At 43.5% G+C, this 23,915-nt stretch overlaps 1 protein-coding gene and 1 long non-coding RNA gene across 8 annotated transcripts in view; one reads left to right on the forward strand and one right to left on the reverse strand.

The window, feature by feature from the left end:
* Positions 1-23,915, reverse strand: part of RAD51B (RAD51 paralog B) — a 431,141-nt gene that overhangs the window by 19,599 nt on the left and 387,627 nt on the right. For 5 of the 7 annotated variants that reach the window (XR_010080554.1, XM_063398747.1, XM_063398748.1 and 2 more), the window contains exon 11: positions 9,901-10,111. The exons of 1 other annotated variant lie outside the window; for it this stretch is intronic. Coding sequence is in view for 4 of the 6 variants with exons in the window: in XM_063398747.1 (XP_063254817.1) it covers positions 9,960-10,111 (152 nt within the window). In the remaining 2 variants the exon portion in view is untranslated. Of the gene's footprint in view, positions 1-9,900; positions 10,112-23,915 lie in introns of those variants that run through there. One more of the 7 variants, XR_010080553.1, reaches the window with a different exon arrangement.
* Positions 1,513-18,467, forward strand: LOC134551297 (uncharacterized). Its single transcript, XR_010080555.1, has 3 exons — positions 1,513-9,330; positions 11,107-11,353; positions 18,284-18,467. It is a non-coding gene; the product is annotated as an uncharacterized LOC134551297 (long non-coding RNA).

A 23,915-nucleotide genomic window follows, 5' to 3' on the forward strand; every position in this document is an offset into this window, starting at 1 on the left:
GACAGAGCATTCTCCTTATTCATCTATTCCCAGCATTTGAACTGTTAGCTCAAAGGCAGGCCTACAGCTGGAATGAATGGCTTAAGATAGCCCTCTCCATGTCTAGCCCACTGGATGCCCATATGGGCTTACGTTTTTAATGTATATTCCCCATTGTCCCTCTTTTCTCCCAGCAGAAGGAGAGGCATTTCTGTGTGCCCCAGTGTGTCTCGTATGTGCCAGGCCAGGCAGTTCTGTGCCTGTTACAAGTGCTTGTAAGCACACGCAGATATGGATGTGCCCATGCAGACCCAGGTGTGCCCAGACAGACCCACATTACTAGGCACGTTTACATCTGTCTATATGCATGCTATTCTGCCATGCAATCAACATATACACAAGTTTGTTGAAACAAGCCAGGTTTTTTTTCTCTCCTGAATTGCCAAATGCTGGAAGCCGCAGGCTAGCTATTGTGGTTACCCTGATTCCCAGGTTTCTCCTGCAGTTGGCAAGTAAGCAGCACTGCAAGTTTCCTAACAACTGGGATGAAGTTTTGTGTAAATCACCTTCTAGGCGTTAGACTTTTCCCAGCGAAAGAGGGGGGTGGGTGTTTGGAGGAGGGAGAATTGCTCTCTTTGATGTGGGGATTAGTTCACATGTCAGCATTATCCCCTTTTTTTTTTTAATATGCTGTGATTTATAGAAGGGCGGCTATGAGAGATAGCCAAGGGGACACCCCACGTGGGACTGACAGACACCACCTCCCAGAAAATACCTACAACTAAAGCAGCTGGCATCAACAGAAAGACTCCAACTGCAAAAAAAAAAAAAAAAAAAGAAAGCATCGTAAAAAAAGCCCTGTTTTGCCTAACAAATGCTTTTTAAAAATTAGGATGTGCTTTACTGCTTTTTGAGCAGAAACTGGTTTACCCAGCAGCAGAGGGGGAGTCTTTCTACACATCCCCAATAAAGAAATTATAAATGCTTTTTCCTTTAAAAGAAAGTTTCTTTTGTATTTTCCCCTTAGAGCACACATCACTAGTGAGAATGAGTGTGGTTTCAAAAATGATTATGCTCACTTGAAACATACTTAGCAATGTGACTGCTCCAGTCAGAGTTTCCACATTCTCTTGCATGAGTATTTTATCAGTGCTTTAGAAAAACTTCACTTTTTGGTCAAAAGTTATATGGTTGTTCTGCAATCCAATCTTATGTCTATAAGTGTTGAAGGAAACTTTCCTGATGTTTTTCATGGGAACTGGATAAGGCTCTGACTTATTAGGCTAGAAGCCATATTCAGGGCAGCTTTGCTTACCATATCTGAATTATTTGGGCTTACTGCTTTGTGGAGTGTATGGCTGAGGGGCTGGCAAAGGAGACAGTGACAGATACAGTAAGAAATTTAACTAACTTTTATAGTTTGTATCAGTATTTTATCAAATTTCTGTCTGCTTTGGTCCTTTTCAGTTCCTAGTCTTTTTATTTTTCCAGTTCTCTTTGAATGAAACTTTGAGACATTCTAGTAAAGCAAACTTTTATTTTGTAATTAAAAACACAGTTCAATTTCCAGACAGATGAGCTCTTTGAGCTGATTCCCTGTATAGCTGCTCTTGTGTCGAAGGCAGTGGGGTGACAGGGCTGTGGCAGCCCAGACTTTAGAGTGAGCTGCTGTAAAACTCTAATCTAAACAAGCAGCTTTATCATGTCTTTACCACAGAGATGCCATGGGGTCTTCCTTGGGTGTTTCTTTAGGTCGTCTCCCACCCAGACACCCAAGCCCTGCATTCAATCTTGATGCCGCTTTGCTTGTGCTCCCTCCAGCACGGCAGAGGCAGCTCAGCACCTTACCTTGAGGGGCAGACAAAAGCCACACCACTTCTTTGCTGCTGTGTTTCCAATGGTCTCCCGCAATTCCCCCCTATTCTTTCAGGCATAAAGAGGTTATTGTGTCACCCCCAGCAACCCATGACTGCCACTGACAACCAAAGCGTGATGCGCGGCGGGACGTGCCCCACACAAGCAGGCTTTGTACCCGGGGCACTGCGCTGAAGTGGCCACGTTCAAGTGTGGCCTCACAGTGTGACTTCTCCCACCCCAGCCGGGGCTGCTCCATGTGCTCCAAATGCTAATCGAACTGCTTAAACCCGCAGTGGAAGCACAGACAAAAGCTCCTCTGGCATCTCCCCAGGCGCAGCATCCTGGCCCTGTGGAGGTCTGCTGCAGCAGCAGCTCCGAAAGATGGGCCTGGCCCTGCAGAGCAGCGTGGAGAGAGCTGCAGGTTTGGCCCTCAGGTCCCTGTGCGTGCCCCACCTCAGCTTGCCACTCCTCTTTAGTCACTGTGAAGTGACTGCAGTCACAGCCCTTCTCAGAAACGTGCACAGAATCTTGTGTTATGTGCACATGCCCCCTCTCCTCACGAACAGGTAACAGCAGAGCAATTCAGAGCAATGCTTCCCTTCACCCCAGCCCGATGCGGGGCTGGGGATGGTGTGTGGAGGGAGAAGGGTGGCTCGGAGGACTGGAAATGCTGACTGGAAATGCTGTTTCCACAGCCCGGGAAACACGCTGCGTATGCTCCTGGCAAACAAGCGTATTTAAGAAACGCAGCACACGCTGCGCTACTTCTTCTTCTTCACAAATGGCCCACTGGAGCCAAAAATCAAACCCATTTCCTGCTTATTTGTTCGAATTTTCAAAATATTTGACTGAGTGAATGTCAAGCAGTATCCTGAAGACAATACTTCATAGAAGGAAAGACTATTTGGAGATCGCTGTGTTCCCTTATTTCACTGCACTTTCCAGAAATGGAAAATCTTCCTTGCTGGTCTCCTGGCTGTTGTGTGGCAGGGTGGACAATGCCAGCTGATGACAGCCACAGACATCACCGACTCACACACGTTAGCATTTGAGTGCTCAGACCTGTCTCCATTGTCACTGGTAGCCTGCATCTCTCTTGAAGGGTTAAATAAGTTTTTCCTTTAATAAGGAGACAGCACCAGCTGATTAAACCCCAGTATTTATGCATGTATTTTGCTAATGCTTTTGAGTGAGAAAAGTAATTCCTGTATTATTCAGGCATGCTCTCATCTAGGAGAAGCAGGATTTCTCAACTCCTGTTTGGATTAAGTTGGGAATATACAATTTAAGCAAAGTTTGTTAAATGCCATATATATACTAAGAAGTTAGACAAACCTTTTCAGTAGTTATGTTTGAGTGTAACTGAGACTAGAACTCAGATTTTATTATTTTGATGGCTTACATGCAAGAATGAAAAAAAATGTAATATAATATAAAGCAATAACCAAACTGCCAGTCAGCCAAGCAGGACAGGCTTACACTTTTGAATACACTACACATTTGAAAATGATGAGAAAAGCAGAGAATTTGAAAAACACTGTCAGCTTGGGAGTTTTTGTTTGTTTTTGAAAGTTATGTTGATAATGATAGTGCTTAAATCAGAACAATATAAACAGACTGCAACTTAAAACTTTACTTTTTACTTAAACCCACAAAAATGTAAGTATAGGCTGGAGTTCATAACAAGCTGGGCCCTTCCCCTTAACAAAAGCAAAAACAAACAAACAAACAAACAACCCCAAACTGAAATCAAATGCTCAGTTTGATTATCCAACTGTTTGGCTCAAAGGTGCAACTGGCTTGTCTTTCTGTGGTTTGTATGAAACCCAGAAGAACATTGGGTCCTGACTGCTAGACACAACTCCCATGCTTCCAAAAGCTGAGCATGCACCATACACTGCCCTGTGTGAAATCCTACATGGAAACATCAGGTGGAGAACAAGAACTCTTCCTGCAGGTTATACCTGCCCTCCCTCACGTAACACTGATAGCAGGAAACAACTGTAACTGCTGATATATCAGAAACAGCCCTTGAATGTTTCTGCCTTTCATCCACATATAATAAAAGATCACTTCCATTTGAGATTCTCCAAAACCATGTGTTTTTTTTCTGATACGTCATACATAAGGGTGACACAAAAGTAAATATGTTACCACTTTCACAAGTTGTATGATGGACTAAATACCCGCATCATCCAGAATTTGGTTACGGAAGGGCTGTATTTTCTTTTTGACTCCCTAGTAACAGACATATTGTCAGTGTCCAGTGAAGGTTAAAATTCTACTGGACCCTAGCTGTGTACCTTCTATGCAGGCTTTGAGAAGTGATTTCCATACCTGCTGAAGCAATTAACCATTAGTGCAGCAGCTGGGCTAGAGCAAGTGAGACAACTGCCATGTGCTTCTTGTTGGAAAGCAGCTTCAGGTCTGAAGAGCAGCCTTGTCAGACGTTCACCTGGTTCCACTGCTTGCATTTACAGCTCAAAGACCCTGGAAATGCTGTGGCTGAATAGCCACCTTCTTAGCACCCCGCTCCGTGCAAAGCTTCCCTGGTACCTGATTAGGAAAACACTGCAGGGGATTCACAGGAAGGGGGCTGGGCTCAGGAGAAAGCATTAAACCTTCGCGTGTAGCTTCTCATGTGACCGGGCTGGCGGGCCAGTGATTGCGGGCTCCATTGGCAGGCAGTGGCTTGCGGAGACCTGGGAATTACTGTATAGGATTGGGAGAGAATGCCAGCAATGCACACAGAGCCCAGGGGGGAGGATGAAAGGCAAACGCCACGCAAGGAATGAATTCAGAAATATGCATGCAATTTCTGAATGACTTCTTCCCCTTGGCTGAACCTGCACACCAGTGTCTACAGCCACCAGTGAAAGCCGTATGTCCCAGGGCTGAGGAGATCCGTGCCGGCCCCCTTGGCTCTGCCAGCCCTCTGCTCGCCAGCACCTGCCTCTGATGGGCACAGGCCACCTGTGCCGCCAGCAGCAAGAGGAGCACGGGGTTGGTGTGCCATGAACAAAGGCCCTTGCCAAGACACCGGTGGGCCCCCTAAACCAGCTGGCCTCAGGAGCAAAGTGGGGTGTGGCTCTTCTGGATGGTGGTGGCAATGCTGTGGGGCCGTGGTGAAACCCATAGCTGAGGGCAAGGGAGGTAAAATTCACTGTTGCTGCTTCAGCCATCTGAACCAAGCAGTGCCAGAAGAGCCCTTTGGCCGGGGGCAGAGCTCAGCTGGTGCCACCTCCATTGTCACCGTGGTGGCTGGGGGCCCACCTGTCCTGCGGCTGGCCTTCCCAGGTGGCCGCAGTCAGATGGGGTGTGCGGGCGTGGGCTTTGAAAGCACACTCAGGAACAGTAACTTGCTGCTTCCCCACAGTGTATAATTTTGGAAAGAGGGGAGGAGGGCCATGTAGAAATGGTGTCCCTGCAGCTCCTCACTTGGCATGGTAGAACCATCTTTTATTATCCTTTGGGGCTACAGCTGAAAACAAAAAATGCTTTCATTTCAGTTTGGCAGCAGCTCTGGTTGTGTGTGCTCTGGCTGCTTCCTTAATTACAGTGGTTGTTGACAACTTCTGATAGAGACCCTCTCTTTGAGCAGTCCCCCCACTCCCCCACTTTTTTTGCAGTCTGAACACATAGCACACCAGGACGTTCTGTAAAAATAAGCTCACTGTAACTCAGTGATTCCCATGCCACAGTTATGCTCTCTTCTGTCCTCTCAGTTTGTGCTGCTGCTGTTTATTTCCTCTTTCTGGCTATAAGACATTTTATTTATTAGTGCTGGATTTCCTGTTGCCTGCAGCTGCCCGTTCTTTACTCTCCCCAGTGCATTTTGCCACTGGAGACTGTCTGTAGGTTTGTTGTCCCCCTGACTGAGGTACTCTCGTCAAGTTTGGTTGGTTGTATTAAACAACACTTGACAAAGAGGAGGCTTGCATGGCAGCCTGGGCACACAAACGCACCCCTGGCCCCCCCAGTAAACCAAAGGCTGGCATGGGAAGCTCTCAGAGGCAGAGGAGGGGTCCCTTTTTATGACTTACTGATGCAGAGATTATGCTTTTCCAGATGGGAGGAACACCTCTTGTTTTGCTTGCACACACTGCACCACGCAGGGGAAGTCAGCTGCACACGCCTGCTGGTCCGACTGACATGGGGTTAGAAGTTTGCAAGCATTTATATTTCAGACTGTGGGCCACATCATGGCAGAAACATCATGCAGACTTTACAGATGTGAGGTTCATGAATGACTTCCCTGATCTCCTGTGGACATTCAACATCCTTGTAGTAAACAGAAAAATTGCTTATACAGAAAGTGAGATCATGAAGTGGAAAAAAATGTTTTGCTGCTTTGAACATGACTTCCCTGCTGGAAGGAAGAAGGTGGCAAAAGCTCTTCACGCTCTGTGTACTACCAGCAAGGCCAGGTGAAAAACCTCTCTCATCTGCTCTGGGGGGAAGTGCTTCATGTAAATTCTCTGTTGTCCAATAGCTATCTGGTATTATTTCAAATGGCAGAGAATAAGGTTGAAGCAGCACCTAATGGTAATATTCTCTCTCTTATGTGTAAGGTGCTGCCCTAATTTTATCATCTTCTCTTTCTGTTTGAAAGGGATTTGGGGCCCAAAAACTGAGTAAGGAGGGTTAGGGGTGAAGTGAACCCCAAGACATGGAGGTGTGTTTTACAGCAGTGCAGCCGTGGTCCTGTCAGCTGTGATCCTTTCAGCTGTTGGTCATGGTGGGCAGTTGCTGGCAGAGAAGCTCTGCAGGTGCAGCACCATTTGACACTTCTTCCTTTGTCAGATGTTCCAGAGCCGCCCATGACCATTAAATAGGGAACAGTCCTCTGACATCTTCCAGGTAAAATGGAAATGGAAGATCCTGAGCATTTGAATTATGAAAGATCCCAGTGTGTTACCTGCAAGCCAGCATTTTAACCCCAGTGTCCTGGCCAAATTCCAGCTCTGTTAATTACATCCTGCTTATGTGAAAATTCCCCTGCATTTGTACACTGCTTTCTTCCTCACTTGTTTTCAGCAGCTGTGTGGAGTTGCCAGGTGCGGCGAAGCGCTTGCCATGTTCCACCTCAGGCCTGGCTGCCTTTCAGCAGGGAATGAAATGAGCACTGTGCACAGCATTTGCACTGAGTTTGGATCCTGTGCAGGGAAGAGTGCTAGAGAAGCAGCCTATCCAAGGACCAGTGCTGGAGCCTTGTCACAAAGGGTAACAGCATTAAGAGGTCAAAGGTTCTAGTGCTGGGGTATGTCATAAGGTCACAGGAGAGACAGGAGGACTGATTTTCCTCCCAGTATCTCTCATCTGCAAGGGCTGGAATAGCTGGTACATACTGATCTGGTTTTGGTAGCTGACTGACTTCAGGTTTGTTTGCACAGTGGGAGAAGCTCTCAGTCCTGCTTACATTGGTCACTGTCAATATATATCTAGTTTGCATGTTTGGGTACCTATCAGTGTGAAGGGAAGCTAAGGGGAAAATAATTTAAGAACTTTAAATCTATAGGTTTGTTTCCTTCTCTTCCACTTCATGACTCATGTGCGTGCACATTGTTTTTTCTTGGCCCTCCTGGGAACAAATGCCTTCAACTGACCATTAATCCCTCTGGTAAAAATCTCACTCATACCACTGGAGAAGAACTGGCTGATGGATTATCCCTCTCTTTGAAGAGGTGAAAGAGATGGCTGCAGCTGTAGTTACAGGATGCTAATAATAAGAAGCAGTAAGAAATGCAAGTCATGTACAGTAGGGTAATGAAATTACATATATCCAATACAGGAGTGACTTACTGGCTCATCTGTCCAATTTTCTTGTCAGCCAAGCTCTCTTGTTGATTATGGCATTTTTACCACAGTTCTGCCTGAAACATGATATGGAAGTACATACAAATGTGTCTGAGGTTGCTCCCAACAGAACACCAACTCCACTGGCAGCAGTGGGGGCAGAACATACCCAAGATAGACAAAGCAGTGACTTGATTTTTTTTTCCCCACCTCACATTCCTCTTTGATCTTTTCAACATCTTAATTCCATGGGACAGCAGTTGTGGGCAAGGGGGAAAACCCACGTTGTCTCAAGGCATGATGCCAGCATGTTTTCACTATATCCTTGGAAAGGGACTACAGCAAGCCTTGGAGAGGGAGGGAATGGGTGTTGTTTGTGGTATAAGACAGAGAGCAGGGACTCAAAGACCCAAGTTCTCTTACCACGCTGCCCCTGTGACTTCAGCAAAGCACAACTATTTTGGTTGGTCTCATTAGCCCCGTCTTTAAACTGTGCTTGCTTCATAGGGATGAGAAGAAGGGGATTAAGCTTTAATTCACTGATGTTTGTAAAACATTTTAGAACTTGATGGAAATTTCCCAGGTAGTGCAGAGAGCATTGAAAAGCTTATCTCCCTCTCCAACTGCAAATGGCTCTGCAGTATGAGAGAAATGAGGGAAAACAGTGCTTACATTCTGGTGTTTATAATAATGAAACCCTCTAGCTTCCCCTCCTTCCATGTTTTTTTTGGTTTTTTTTTTTTTAAATAGGGAGAGACAGCAATGAGAAATTTTAGTATAAACAGAGTGCAGTTGCTCCCTGGAGACTTGAATGCAGCTCAGTGGAATTTTCCCTGCCTTCAGTCTTTTGTACTCCTTAAAGGTCCTGGAACCAGGCATGTGACTGTAAGAGCAAAAAAACACTTCTCTGTCTGAGTGCTCTACCAAATATTTACAAGATACTCAGATAAAATGGCTACAAGCAAGTTCAGCAGGGTTTGAGTGGCCGGTAGTGCAGCACTGTCAGGAAGAAAATCTAAATCTTAGCTAAAACAAAATTAAAATTACATGTTACAAAGGTCTCTTCAAAGCACAAAACTGGTAACACTGAAGCTGGAAAATTGTTCTTCCCCAGGGTGAAATGTATTACTTTTAGAAGTAGCTTATTGAAATGCAGTTGCTTCCTTGTTGTGATGGAAACTTCTTGTTAAAGGAGAGCCCATAGCTGTGTGAGCAGATAGCTGCAGAATGTCCTCTCCATGCCGTCCTTCCAGGTCTCTGACACTGCCACACTTAAGGGTGTGCAGTACTTTTTTAGTAGGGGCCACATGCTCCCAGGAACTCTCTCATCAGCCCCAGACTGCCTAGCAAACAGCAGATGGCAACCTGCCTGCCTGGCTGCCCGGGGTGGCCTCAGTGCAGCTCATTTCCTTGCTGGGTTACCTGCAGCCACCTCGGCAGCACTCCAGACCTCTCACATTTCTGTACAGGTTACTCTGCTTTTCAAGAGGTTTCCCTGTGACGGCAGAGGGAAAGAACCTGCTGACAGACCCAGCAGGTTCTCAGGCCAGTGGTGGCCGTGCAGCAGCAGCTGGCACTAACTGAACCCACGGCTTTCCCGTAGGCTTGAGAGCCAGGAACAACCGGATCATGATCACAGCACAGCCAGGGATGCTTTGAGCGGCCTTGAGCAAGCCATACATTCTCTAAGTCTGTAAGGTGAGTAAATAGATGTGTGGTTTGCAATCATGTTGTGAATACTTCAAAGTGCTTTGAAGACAGAGAAAGCTGAGCAGCTGTAATACACATCGATCTTCCCACCGTTTAGATTGCTGCCTGTTCTCCTAACATTCTGAACAGTCAGAGCCCAGCTATTTGTAACCCTTACATCATCTCTGATGACCTCCAAGTGAGTTACAGGAACATGTATTTACTGTACTATTGCTATCAAACCGCTGAGTGGGTGTATCATTCTCTTCAAAAAAAGAAGTGAACATTTCGCTGTGTTTTGGGCTGTGGACACTCCTGTGCTTGGCCATTGGTTCCTCCAAATTGATGAGGTGGTGAGGTGAATTAGGAAGGCACATGTGGCCTACACTTCTTCAGTACCATGTATGTTGTTCAGAGGCTTGTATTATTAAGTCACTTAAATTAACCTAAGCAAAAGACAGGTTTTTCATAAATTCAGAGTGAAGTATGGCCCCACACATATAAAGAAAAGCACTTGGTTTTAAAGTTAGTCTTTGAAGAGACAAAAGAAGAAGGATGTTCACTCTCTGCTTCACCAGATTTTTGAAAACCAATGTTATTATTTATTCAAGTCTTTGGGGATGTTTCATTTGTCCTTTCTATAGATTTGATGTGTTTCTTGAAGTCTCACCAGTAGTGCTGGGTAGAGCAGCATCATGAAAAGTATCTTTCAAGGCAGTGTTCCTCACTCGTATGGGCTGCAGGGCAGGATTGGTCCCTTCCCAAACTAAACTGGTTTGATCCTTTCGGTCTGAAACACACAATAAAGACAAGACACCTCAATCACAATATTTCTGAATGAGATTGCAAAATTGCCATTTCCTCCAGAAAACAACCACTTGGAAACGCATTTAATACCCAAAACAAATCAAGGTAATAAGTTCACTGTGAACTAATTTTACAGATTTGCTGAAAATGGATTGATGTGCATGTAATGATCCTTTTTTCTGCCTGTCTGGTTGTCCTTCTAGTTACCAGTGTCCGAACTCTCCTTCTCGTTCTGGCTGGCAAATTTTCTGATGTGCTCTAGAGCCAAACTTTAGACTAGTCGAGGCCCTTTTACCATTCTTTGCCAGAGCTCTCCAAAGACCAGCATGTACTTGCTGAGAATACTGTACTTGCTAGGGTACTTTGCGCCACCCTTATTTTCCAATAAAACTGACTTTTGGTAGCCAGTACCTATGAACAGAGAATGGGATATGCAAGAAGATGGACATTCTCTACTAGAACGCATGTTCAACAGCTCAAATATATTTTCTAGACCTTAACAGAGCACAGTTTATAGCAATATATTTTCTAACTAGTAGCAAATTGCCTTGGATTCGGAGAGAATATTATGGCTCCACTTTATAGTCTTTATTAATACCTAGGCTGAGATTAGAGCCTGCTCCCCAACCAGTATCAGCTGCTACTCTTCTAGTCTTAGTCCTCTGTCAATGCCAGGCTGTAAAGTGCTTTGGGGTGAAGCTCTCTGTGTAAATAAACGATATTATATGACTGTGATTAGACACTTTATGTAGAAAACAGACTGTTGTTTGTGAGAGGAGATATTTAAAACCAAAATGAAAGCCTTTCTGAGCAACCTGCAAGCTGATGAGCACAAGCTGAAGAAATACACACAGTTACCAGGACCAAAATAGCCAAGGTACTAATCATCAGCCAGATCACATCACATACTCGGGTTTGCTGCTATTAACTGTGCTGCAAGGCATCCCAGGCCTATTCAAATACGTATTTCTTTTCCAGTCCCTCCAGCTGACCCACGGAGACAAGCTCCATCACAGCACAGAGAGCCCTCAGGTGCCTGAAGGACTCTGCAGAACAGCCAGCTCATACTTGGGCTGGTTCCTACTGTGCTGTACCAAAGCTTTGAAGAAAGTCAATAAACCTGAAAGGAGGAAAGTGAAAGCCAGGATATTTCACAGCAACAAGCCATCGTCAACAGAGGTGATATTGTAGAAGAAACACAAGGCTTATTACACAGGTTGTCAAAGTAAGCTGTGTCTCAGTTTTCCTCTTCCTCTTGAGCCCTGTTTGTTAACTATATGAAAAGCAGCTACACTATAAATGAGCTGCTCATATAGCTGTCCTGGTATAACCATACTGACAATGAGGATAACTCTCATTTCCCATATTCCTCAAGGGAAATATGCTGCACTGACAAAAGCACCTTTAAGACTGTTTAAAACACCTTTGGTATTTACTGCAAGGCATCTACAGCATTACCCAACTGTATTTAATGTTAATATTGAGCTGGCTTGACAACCCAAAAAATGTCCAGGAAGTCCTGTGAATTTACTGGGAGAGAATAAGTGAAGTTGTCTATACTCTGTCTGGCTTTGGGAAAGAGCTGACAGGAAATGTATCTGAGAACTTATTTCAATAAAAAGATAGGAAAGAGTAAGCAAGCAATTCTTTCCAAAGAAACAGCTCACAGTGAGCCTCTGAGAAGCTATACTCTCATCCTATTCAAACAAAAAACCAAAAAAACAAAAAAACCAAAACAAACAAACAAACTAACTAACTAACTCCCAAGGCCCACTCTCTAAGTAAGGGAACAGAAAATACCACCTGTCTTCAAGAAGAATCCAGGCATTCCATAGTCATGATGTACTAGGCTTAAGAACACTGTCATTCTTAGTGTATAAAAGATAACGAAAGTAGTTTTGTAGTGTCATATTAGCCAACTATCTTTTTGAGCTTTACATAACCCAGTAAATGTGCGTTTTCAATATGCTGTCTCTTTTTTCTTACTTGTTTGTTCTGTTAAACCATGATGTTTGAAACAAATCACAGGAATCTTGGAAGTCTGTTTAATGCCACTGCTTTTTGAACAATATCACTCAGGAATTACAGGCCAAATGAGTCTCAGATTTTGGAAAGTGGGTGACCATAGTTTTTAATGACAAGAATACCATAGCTTTTTTCTAGTTTTCTGTAAGGGTTTGTATAGGAAGCTATGTATGATACTACCCATCTATAATCACAAATTATAAAACGTTTTTTTCCACTCTGTTTTTCTAGAATAACTGCTGGTTACCAACAGGTATTGAACAGTTCCCATTGATTTTGTGGGGAATAGCAATACCCAGTTGTGTCTGCACAGGCCTAAGCACTACATAAAACTGCTTAGATTTCTACACAGGCTCTGATTCAATCTTTTTCTATCTTCTCCAAGCGATTCAACCCAGACAACTGGCCTGATTAATTCATTATAAACAAGCACATGTAACTCTTTCATGAGGCTAGAAGCCATTGCAAAGTTATTTGTACTGTATGTATGCAAATCAGCTTCAGTTTGAGGTAGTCTGGGAGAAGTTTGAGGGGGTTTCCCTGCTTTATGTAATCATTGTTGCTTCTTAGCTTCCTCTATTCACATAGCCAGGAGACATAGGCTTGACACTGCTGGTAGTTTCTCAAACTCAATTTGAAAGCAAAGGTAATGTGCTCAGTGACCTAGAGCAGCCCTGTAGCTTTTGGTAAATCCTCAGATGCTGGTGCAATGATACGTGGAATGAAGGAGGCCTGAAGGAGCAGTAGGGGAACACCATCACAGACTCCACTTGCTGGCAGACTTTGGCAATGGTCAGCAGCCAGGAGGATCTGTGTGCTGTCCCTCAGCTCTAACTCTGGCCTGCCCAGAGGCCTGATTCTCAGTTCTCAATCCACAGAGTGATGCCCCTGGTATGCGATGAGCACTGTCAGTTCACTCTCCAGAGCGTGGGGCAGTGACGAGGCCCCTGCACGCCACAGTGCAGGCACACGGAATTGGCTGCCCTCACCTCCCCGTGTGCAGGAGAGGAACACCACCCATCTTACCATCTGCTCGGGTGCCTCCAGTCCCACCAAAGAGACTCACTGAAATGGACAGGCTGGGCAGGTAGAAGCTTCAAGGCAAGGAAGAGAAACTCCCTGTCTCTCAGCAGCCCACAGAGAGCTCTGTGCTCTTAGGCCACGCTGCTTCTGACACCCAGGTGAGCCTGCGCAGGGCTCGGCTAAGGACGGCTCCCTACCCGGGGTATCGTGCTGTACACGTTGTGGTGTTGTTATTCCAAACTGCAAGATTTATAATTCAGCAACGATCCAGATTCTGAGAAACACACTCACTGAAAACCACTGAGCTAAGGGAAATACAACAGGTGAAGTAAGCATGGTGGCACTGAGGAGGAAGGAAATCTCCCTGCACTGTGCTGATAAGAGTGTGCTTGATATATACTGTGCTCAATCTGCAACTGGGAAAACACAGGCTAGCTGAAGGAAATTCAGCTCGGGGGCCCTAGGGACTGAATTAGTCTGTTAAAATGCTTTGTTGGTTTTATTTATCACTACTTAATTAGGATGCTTGACCAACACACTGGAAAGATAGTAACTGTTAAATATTCAACGAACTGACCTTTCAGTTACAATATTGCAATTCTGAATAAAGTTCATGGAAAGTTTGTCCTTCCTAGGTACTCCAACAAAGCCAAAGGGAACTAGACTGGGCCAAAAAAATAAAAAAGGAAGAAAAAAGTAGGGCAGTACTGTGGAGACCTGCTTAAAAATCCAAGTCTTGCTATGGGCTCATTGAATGATCTCAGGCAAGTTGTTTCCTGCCCTGTGCTTCAGTTTTTCCCATTTGTAAAAAGAGTACGACAACGTTGATCTTCCTTGTAAATTGCTGAGATGAATGGCTAAAAAGGCATTAGTATATTATTAATTACTTATTATTTCTGAGAAAGAAAATGCAAAGAGAAGTCGTCATCAATCTTTCGGGGTTTTCTCAATCCTCATTAAAAACAAACAAACAAAAAAGCACAACAGAATGTGAATTTCACACAACAGAAACCTTTGGAAAATTACCTTTAAGAAGAAATAGTGGGTACATAATTATAAGAAATTTTAAAGTGAGCAGACACTCAGGAAAACGCTCCAGATGGTGAAATGAGTTAGGCTGCAGAGCAGGCTCCCACAGGAAGTGGTGAAACCCCCATTGTTTGAGACATTTGAAACTGAATTCCTCAAAGTGCTGGTATATACAATACAAGGAATCATTCTAGACTGTCTCAAATTATAGTGGCACTGTGATGACCTTCCATTTTTCCAATTTTAAGAGAGAAACTACTGTCTCTTGACTATGGAGAGCTGTAGACTCTTTTATCAATACCTGAGGTATTGATAAAAAGGTATTGATATTATCAGTACCTAAGGAATATCTGCTGGGGAGTAACTACACTGTGTTTTTGCAGGAGATGGATTCATCAACCTTAACAGATCTTTCACATTCCTAATTCTGATAGTAATTCTTTGTATGTCAAAGAGGGGAAAAAAAGTCCCCCCATTCTCTGAGAATTACAATGTGTATCCTACTATTTATTTCCTTTATTACAATTTAAGAGAAATTGGGTGGCTTGATTTTTACAGGCAGTGGTTTGCAGAAGAAATACCATTATTTTAATGGGAACCAAATGAGCAGTCATTACATAAATGGCATTATGAGACACAGAACTAAGGCTGAAATGTTAAATGCTTGGGTGAAACTCATCAAGATGGGAACTGACAGCAGCGTGCTGGAACATTGGGGTTTCCCCTCGAGATACTACTGCAAACATTTCCCAGTGCTGTTAATGCTAGTTCAGCTCCTCTGGAGGTAGCTTTGGAGGGCATCTGACTGCTTCTCTTGTTACCAGCTTAAAATCTTAAGACCATCTCTGCAGTCCAAATTCAGAGCTTTGGGCCAGTTTTATTGATAGAACTTGATTAACTAGCTGGAGCAGGTAGAGCAAGAAAACTTTTTAAAAGAACCTGGAATTAGAGATTTAATACCTTCATTTCCTCTTGGACTCATATCTGCTGGTACACAAAAACATGCTGTGAATTGATTCAGTTGGCAGATGAGCATTAATGATCCTGTTTTACTCTATTCTCTTGGGCAGGACAGCTATGAAGTGCTCCTGATCCCTTCTCAGTTCCTTGGGCAGGAGAGCTGGTGCCAGGAGCAGCGGGATGTGCACCCCAGCATGCCTTGCCTGCTGCCTCCACCAAGGAGGGCTGGCACTGCCTGCACTTCTCCCTGTCCCTGGCCAGAGACTCAGCAATTTCCTCAGAAATGAGTCACGAACAAAAAACCAAACAACAGCTATTTAAGAAAGTTTCATCTCCCTCCAGAACTGTCCTGAGCAGTATCATATTCCTGACGGTTTATTCTTCAAGAATTTAGTCATCTAAGCTTACATTGACTCATGTGATGAACCTTCTGCCCATTTCCTGGAAAGAGTCTTGCATGGTCCTCTGCACCTCCTGCCATTTTCCTTGAGGGTCTCCGTTCCCACTTCATTTTCAGAGTTCTTCTTCCCTTCAGTTTTGGGGTGGATTAAGAAGGCAAAAATATCTTGGGTGCATCTAAATTTATAGTGCAAGCAGAAAGCAGTGTGGTGAAAGAAACATTTGGAAGACAAAGATGGACACTGAACCAGAGAATCTCCTTTGGAAGTAGTTGCCTCTTGGGCTGAAATCTGGTTTAGAAGAAAAGGAGTTGCTCTATAAAGTGCTGTGTGGTCCAATATGATCATGAATTTGCCAGGGCTGTACTCTGTAAAATGAAAATGAGAAAGATCTGAGGGCTCTCTCGGATCATTGCTTGGATAGGTGTGAGTCACCCTGGCCAAATGCCGCTGATGACAAGCACCCTGACACAAAATATTGAATGAATTGTGCTGGGTGGGAACCAAAGTACCCATTTCACATACTTGGGCCAAGTATGTGCATTAAACAACTGCTTCCTTTCCCGGATGGAAGTACAAAAGCTGCTCACAAACAGCTTGAAGGATACTCCAGCAAACTGTGATCTGAGTAGGGTTGTGTTGTGCCTACAGCAGACAGCTGCCTGGACATCAGCAATGCCCCAACCCTCCCTTACAACGCAAACAGAAGTGATACTGCTGCATGTACATGTTACAGTTAAAACAGGGAGTGGAGGTTTAGTGTTCTTGTTAAAGTATCCAGAAACCTGTGAGAGTGTGAGCCCGTCAACTTCATTTCCAAAGTGCAAAACAGCTCAGCACTATAGATCATACTATAGATCAACTCCTTCTATGCCTAAGTTGACAGAGTAAGCATCCTGACTTACACTAACTTGCAGCAGAGATAGTTAAGGAATTTGCAGAACTGCCAGAACCAACATGTCCAGTGTTCTTACAGGATGATTTCAGTGCTCAGTTACACCAGTGTACCTGGCACATATACCGGTGTGTGTGTATGTATATGTATGTATGTAAATATATATATATATATACATGCCAGTTCATATACACTGACATGCATCAGAAGTCTGTTCCCTCTAAAAGGATATAGTGCCAGGCCAAAGCTGGACTGACATTCTTCTTTTTTTTAAAAAGTAAACTTCTACAAGCCCTGATTCCAACAGAAATGTTTCCATGATTTATTTTAAGAAGAGAACATTCCCCTGCAGTGCTCACCGCAACCCAAACATTGCAGCACTGTGCAAGAGCATGAGAATCAGAGGAAACTTAAGAATCTATTTTCACTGCCTCAGAAGAGAAATAAAAGGAGTAAGCAAAGAGGAAAAGCGGTGACAAATAAATTTGATTTTTGTGGTGACTGTAGTGCTATCTGCAATACAGCTAAGGAGAGTAGACTCAAAGCGTGCAGGCATTTCTAGTGATATCTGCAAGACATGACTAAGTGTGATAGGCACTTGAGCCATGTACACTGTAAGAAAGAGATTTATTTTTCTTTGGTTCACCCTTCCTTCTCCTCACAGCTTGCCTTTCCCATCTGAGAAACTGAACAGCACACTAGGAGAAATTGCCTCACTGCTTTCAAATCTAGAAAATAATTTGAAGCATGGGGGAGCTATGAAGACAACAAATTCCTCATTGGGAGGAGAGCATTTAGATACTTGACTTAGATACTTAGATACTTAACGGGAAGAGTCCTTCCTCTAAATATCTGGAGCCCTCTGTGCTACAGAAAGAGGCACCAGCCTTCAGTGCTACTGTTTGTTTCTTTGCTCAAATTTGCAAAAACCAGCGAGCATTAGAAGGAAAAAAGGGGCATATGTTAAGAGAAAGAGCTAATGAACAAGCACATAGTTTCCTGACATAACTACTGACTGCAAGCACACACACTTGCATGCAGACACACACACACAGCACACAGTGCCTCACTCTGAAAGATCTGTGTACTGAACACAGAGAAAAAAAGTGAGGGAAGCCCAAAAAGGACCATAAAGACTGATCTTGTGGCAGATTAGGGATTTCACCAGAGAGTTTTTGGAAGCCGTAAACAGGAAATGGTTAAGTAAAAGCAGGTGGAACATGCTGATTGCAGGAACAATGCAGGAAATTGCTGAGCTGAATGGATGCAAAAAACCTGCTCTTTCGCTCAGGCCTTGGCAGTCACTGTATGCCAAATCCACCCTGTCCTGGTCCTCTCTCACTACTTTTATTTCCCCAGGCTACAGTCTCAAAGTCTGCAAACAGCTTTTGCTTGAGTAATCTGCTTTCCTTGAATTTTGGAGAGTTGGGAGGTTCTGCTTGGAAGGCAAGAAACGAGAGGGACTCACCTAGTTCAACAAGAATGAGTCAGAAGTACCCAGCTGTACCCTCTGCCTGCCAGGAGTTTCAGGTCTGAGGAGCCAGAACAGCATCTCTGGCTACTGCCCCAAGTCTATTCAGTAGAATAGGCAATCAGAGAAACTTTACTCCTATGGCCTCTTCCATTCAAGGGGGCTCCTAAAGCACTAATCTGTAGGGATCATTCTCCATCTCTACTGAACCACAGTCCCTTCTGGGAGAGAGCACTGCAGCTGTTCAATAGCTCACAGCAACAGCACACAAGTAGATGGAAAAGAAAGTGAAATGTGCAAGAGGCATTTTTTCCACTTTCCTTCTAACCTTTCCTCTCTCCTCCTTGTCCACAGCCATTTGAGCCAATTCCAGACTACTCCAGATGTGTCACCAGTCTGCAGAAGCTTGGCTCTGGAGATAGGGATCTGCCTGCCAGCCTGCAGCCTTCCCAGTGCTTTCAGACCCAAGGGTCAAGTTCCTGCTGCCACACTCATCCCTGGCTGTGCTGCCAGATGTGCTGCAGGATGAAGGGCACACATGCTGGTAAAGAACAATTCTGCTTTCTTCTAGATGAGCATGGTGTTGATAGAAAATTGCTAAACACAGACAGGACACTCTTGCCTTCAAAGTATACTAAAAGTCACAATAATGCTGTGAGAAAAGTTAAGAAAGAACATAGATTAGTTTGAATAATTTTGATCTTTTCTACATCTTAAATACTGGATGGTAAAGCTCTGTTGGCAAACTCTCTGCTAGATATTCCTCCTCCTCTCCCACACATACATTAAAAAAAAATCTGTTTCTTCTTACATTCTGAGCAAAGAATGGCAAATGAGCTACCATGGAGTTACAACTGCACAAACAGAAAGTTTTTTTCTGGCAGAGAAATCTTGCAAGGACATTCTGCTCTTTTTTGACATTGTTATTTTGGCAAAATTTACCAGGTGTTATTGAGAATTCAAACTTTACTTCTTTTCTGTACCTTTTAAAACAGAGAGTTACTATATACAACCTAACACTTTTTAAGTTCAAATTCTTAAATCCTAGTCTAGCCAGGGCCTTTGGCAGTAAGGTTTAAACTCACCCTGAGCAATCTCCCATATCCCACACTTCTACCCAGGCCACACCTTCCTGGGAATGTCCTGAGAACAGCTGTAACCAGAGACCAGCACTCCATACTGCTGCCCCCATGGGAGGAAAGAGGTGGGACTGCCAAGGAAAGGTTGGTATGACACCCTCTGCAAGTGCTACCACACTTGTCTAAGATACCATGGGACATAAGTGGACAGAGAGGATGTGTGCCATCAGCTTCAGATGGATGGCAGGCCAGCTTCAGGTAGTTAAACCTTGGCACTGAATTCCAGGAAAAAAAACCAGTCTGTGATTCACACAAATCTAAGAAACTGAGAGAAAATAATTGGAATAAGCCGAACAAAAATAAACAGGTGCCTCTTTCAGAGTTTCAGTTTTTCTGCACCCTTACTCACTTTTTTTTTGCACTTAAGTTGTTGAGAAAAACAGCAGGAATGAGGCTCCTGGTATAATTACAGTTTGCTGAGAAAATCACAGCCCGCAGCAGTGATTCCTGTAGTGCTGGAGACAGATGTTGCTGAAGTCTAATCACAGTCTTCCCACTAACTAGGCCCTGAGTCTCATCTGTCATCAGCTGAGAGGCCGCTGGCTCCCGCCATGTGTGTGAACCCAAGCTGCTCAGCTTGTCCCTCTCCCCTGTCCCAGAGCCAGGCAGTGCCAGAAGGAGGGCATGTTTCCATTCACTCCTTGCTCTCAGCTACAGCGATACCACAGCTTCAATGTGCTGCTTATCTCCCCTCCATGCCTAGTATCAAAGCCTTGCTGGGAAGGGCTCAAGTGGTTGTTTTCAACTTACAGTGTGTAGTGACTGCAGTTCAAAATAAAATTCGAGATAAGCTGAAGGAGAGGCTTAGTAAGAATGGCCTGTAGCTAATTTGTCCTTCCAAAATGTATGGTATTTTCTGCCTCCTGAGAGGACAAGGCTGCATTCAGTGCTGGGTCACATAACCTCCAGATGTTAATAACAAGACCCAAAAACTGATGAGCACAGCAGTAGGAGGAGGAGAGCAAAGCAGAACTGGGCATATTAAAAAAAAGTCAGGAAAGAGCATACATGCAAGAGGAGAATTGAAAAAATCTCTCCTATGTGTTATATGCAGATGACATTGCCACTAAATGTTTGGTATCTGATATTCAAAAAGCATTGGGCCACTAAGAGCACCAGGCCACATCTTTGAATTTCTCTGTCCTGATGAAAGAATCTTGAAAATCAACAGAGGCTATCAGTTCAGAAGTGCACCCGAGCAGGCTAAAGTCACTGTAGTACTGGATTAACCTCTTTAGATTGGATTCTGGTCATGGAAGGAAACGGGCTGAAGGAGTCTATTTCAAAGGCACAGTACTGCAGCACACAGAACCAGTGAGAACTGGGGAAGTCCTTAAGCTGGTAAGGACTTGCAACATCTGTAAAGTTAACAGTGCCCTGAAGTAACAGGGAATATGCTAGGTGGGGAGGCATAGATTAAACAGCCGTGTTTTGGATAATGAGCTCTTAAGCAAGGCATAAGGGAACTGAGCTGGTCATCATTTCTGGTCAGAAGCAAAAGTGTATTAAATGAGCTTCTGAAGCAGCCTGTGGAAAACTCAATTTCATCATGTTTAGCCTTTTCTGAATCTGCACACACTATAATACTCACCAGATCTCTCAGTGAAGGTGTGCAGGGCAGTATCTCAGCCACTGACAGATCGAGGAAACAAAGTGTAGCATAATGTGCCAGAGAGGGGGAAGAAGTGACTCATATGGGAAGAAAAACAAAGCAAAGATGAACGCAGAGCATAAGGGAAGTGGCCGACTGCTGGCTGTAAATCAGTTTTCTTGCACTCAGAAGGGTGGGTATGATGGTGAGAGAAGCTGTACTTGACAGTAATGGAAGTCCAAGGAAGTTTGATTAAGATTAAATGGCAGTCACATGCCAACACAGAAAAGAGGCTTTAAGACTAAAATGAAAGACAGGAAGTGACTAAAGTAGGTCAGAAGCTGTGGGTAGTGAGCTGCATAGATTAAGTGCGACTTGGAGCAACTGAGTTAGCTCTGCTAAGTGATAACACAATGTCACCAAGTTTAACAAATCTGACTCTGAGATCACCTTCAAGGCCTTGATAGCAAATCAGAGATTGCTGAATTCTAGCTGTATCTACATCAGAGCAGATACTGTATGTGTTTTAACAAGAGATCGGTTTTGCAGTCACTTTTTGACCCTGCCAAGCTTCCTGTAAATAGAGTGCTGTTTTGTCTGAACAGGATTTCTTCTTGAGGAGCTGGTAAAAAGGAACTGACTAATAGAAACTGTGAGACCGAGAAGGGCTGCTACTGCAGGCTGAAAAGACAGATGCAATGGAGAAACTTCTTTCCACTCCTCAATTCAGTACGTCTTTGATTCGAGAGCTTTGTTCACATCCAGGGCAGCCGGAAGAGAACAGTCACCTTGTATTTTTGTACCTGATGAGAAAATTCCAGATTGTATGTGTGCATTGGGACAGTTCAATGTGTGTCTATTCCCACTTCAAAGAGGCTTTCAGTGTTCTTTGAGATGTAGGGTGTGAGGAAGGGTGAGAACTGCTAAAGCTAGCCCCATCCTCATTAAATCTTTGCCCTCTCCGGAGCAAGCATGCAAGTGGAGAGAATAGATGATATGCATGAGCAACTGAGCATCTGTGATCTCATGACCTTTGACTGTTGTATTATGGGAAATGTATTCTTTGGTTGCTATGCTTTTCTAATTCATTTGTATTTTCCTTCAGTGACTCCCTTGTATTTTCTTTGGCGCTCCTGTGTAACGGTTTCAAGGGTATCTCCAAGTTAAGCATGCATACAATAGCTTTAATTAAATGTTTGTGGGTATCCCACAGTAAAGCAAGGGAAAGGGAAAGCAAACAGTCCTGTACTTACTTGTACCTATCCCTTCGGAGCCCTGACTTGGGTAGAGACATCTCACCATTGCTCTTTAAGCCTATTTCTAAGATATGGTGAAATGAAGACCATCAGATCCTGCTGCTCTGCATGCAAGCACTTGAGGCATTTCACTCTCAAAAAAAACTACGGGTCACCTGTGAAAGGTACAATGCTAAGATGTTTTAGTCTAGGCTAGAAGAAATAAAAAATAAACTAGGGGAGACATTTCTTTGCTCCACTTACAAAAATTGAAGACTAAGATTAAAAATACCCATAACCATTTCTTAAAATACACTAAGATGCTATCAGAAGAGTAGCATAAAAGCAAAGATTTTGGTCTTCTTTGATATTCTGATATTAATATTTTCTGTTCTCTGTGCCACTAACACAATTTCACTCCAGAATGAAATTATGATTATTGTTATTATTATTATTTTATGTCAGAATCTTTGCTTCTTTCACAAGTAGTTAACTACATTTTTCTTATGTATAGAAGAAAGCTGTGAAGAAATTTGTTTCCATTTCAGGCATTTAAAATAAATATACATAAGGCAAATGAAATTTGGAAGGGGAACTTTTATCATGCCAAGATGAAGGAATAAGGGACAGGATACAAAGATTATTGGTTAGTTCTTTGAGTCAAATACAACATAATTTTACAGCATATAAAGTGTTTTCTTTCTCTTGTATGATATGGAATAGTTAGCAGTATCTGCAAAGGTAACTAGGAGGCCTAACACTAATGACTATTGCTAATGTTTACTACTAGTGTAAAGTACTTGTCTTGAGTTTTTCACTGACTGACATCACTGTTATTTCAGAGTTGATCCAAACTAATTTAAAACTACTTTGGCAGAGCTGTACATATTTTATTGCAAATCCATCCATTATTTTTAGTAGCTTCCAGAGACAACATACATCAGAAAATTCAAGAATAATTGTAAGGCCAGAAAGAAAAAATAGAGGCCAGTTTGATGGAGAATAAAGTACCCATGCTTCTAACACCGATTTTGGTTATTTCCTCACACTGAGACCAGAAACATTGCCAGTTTTTGCAGCCTGACATGCTGGATTTGGGCAGAAGTTGATCAGAGCAGGGGCTGGGTTAGGTTTGCTGGAGCTAGAGCAGGAGTGACTTTTTAGGAGGGAACAGAAAGCACGGAAACAGAGGAGGAACAGAAAGCTACATTTCCCTCACATAGCAAGGCACAAACAACAACAGAGGTATCTGAGAAGATTGAGAACTGCTGACATTAGAAACAGGAACTGGCATCTGCAAAGAAGAGTAGGAGTGGGATGAAAGCAGTCTTACAAAGCAAAGGAGGAAATGAGACGGCCAGGGAAGATCTAAAATTGTGAGCAGCTTACAAATGCTGACAAATATTTCTTCCCTTGAGGGTATGATCCTGAGCACATTCAGGCCAACTTGAAGATTCCTACCAGGATTTTTGAGATACTCTTAGTGAAGATTTCTACTCTTTGCCCTTCTCATAAGCTGTAGTCTGTTTCCACTGCATCTTCAGAAAATGCCTCTCAAAAATACACCTAATTTTGATGATGGCTGAGTAAAAAAGGTTTATTCTGAAAGGTGTGTGAAGAAAGATCTACACTTCCCCCTTCTTCATCTCTGCCATGATGCCTGTATTCCAGCTGGTCAGTTTGGATGGCCAGTGACTGTAGCAAGGATGCAGGGCAGTGGTGCACAGAAGGCACACAGCCTGGCCTTCTTTGGGTTTCCTATTCTGATAGTGGAGGGGTTTGATTTTTGTTGTTTGGTATTCTGAATTATTTACTCAAGCTGTCCTGAGCCCTCTACTCCATGTAAAACAAGACCTGGCAGGTTCTCAGGTTTATTAGCTCCACTGCTCCATTAGCTTAATTTTTATTCATTGCCTTAGACTTTTCTGTATGTCACTTATATTTTTTGCTTAGTACTGTTTATATCTCACCTGTCGGTCTTCACTGTTACTTCTCTGTTTCCTACTATATTGCAGCTGAGA

Source organism: Prinia subflava, chromosome 5, assembly GCF_021018805.1.
Source record: "Prinia subflava isolate CZ2003 ecotype Zambia chromosome 5, Cam_Psub_1.2, whole genome shotgun sequence".
Lineage (NCBI taxonomy): Eukaryota > Metazoa > Chordata > Aves > Passeriformes > Cisticolidae > Prinia > Prinia subflava.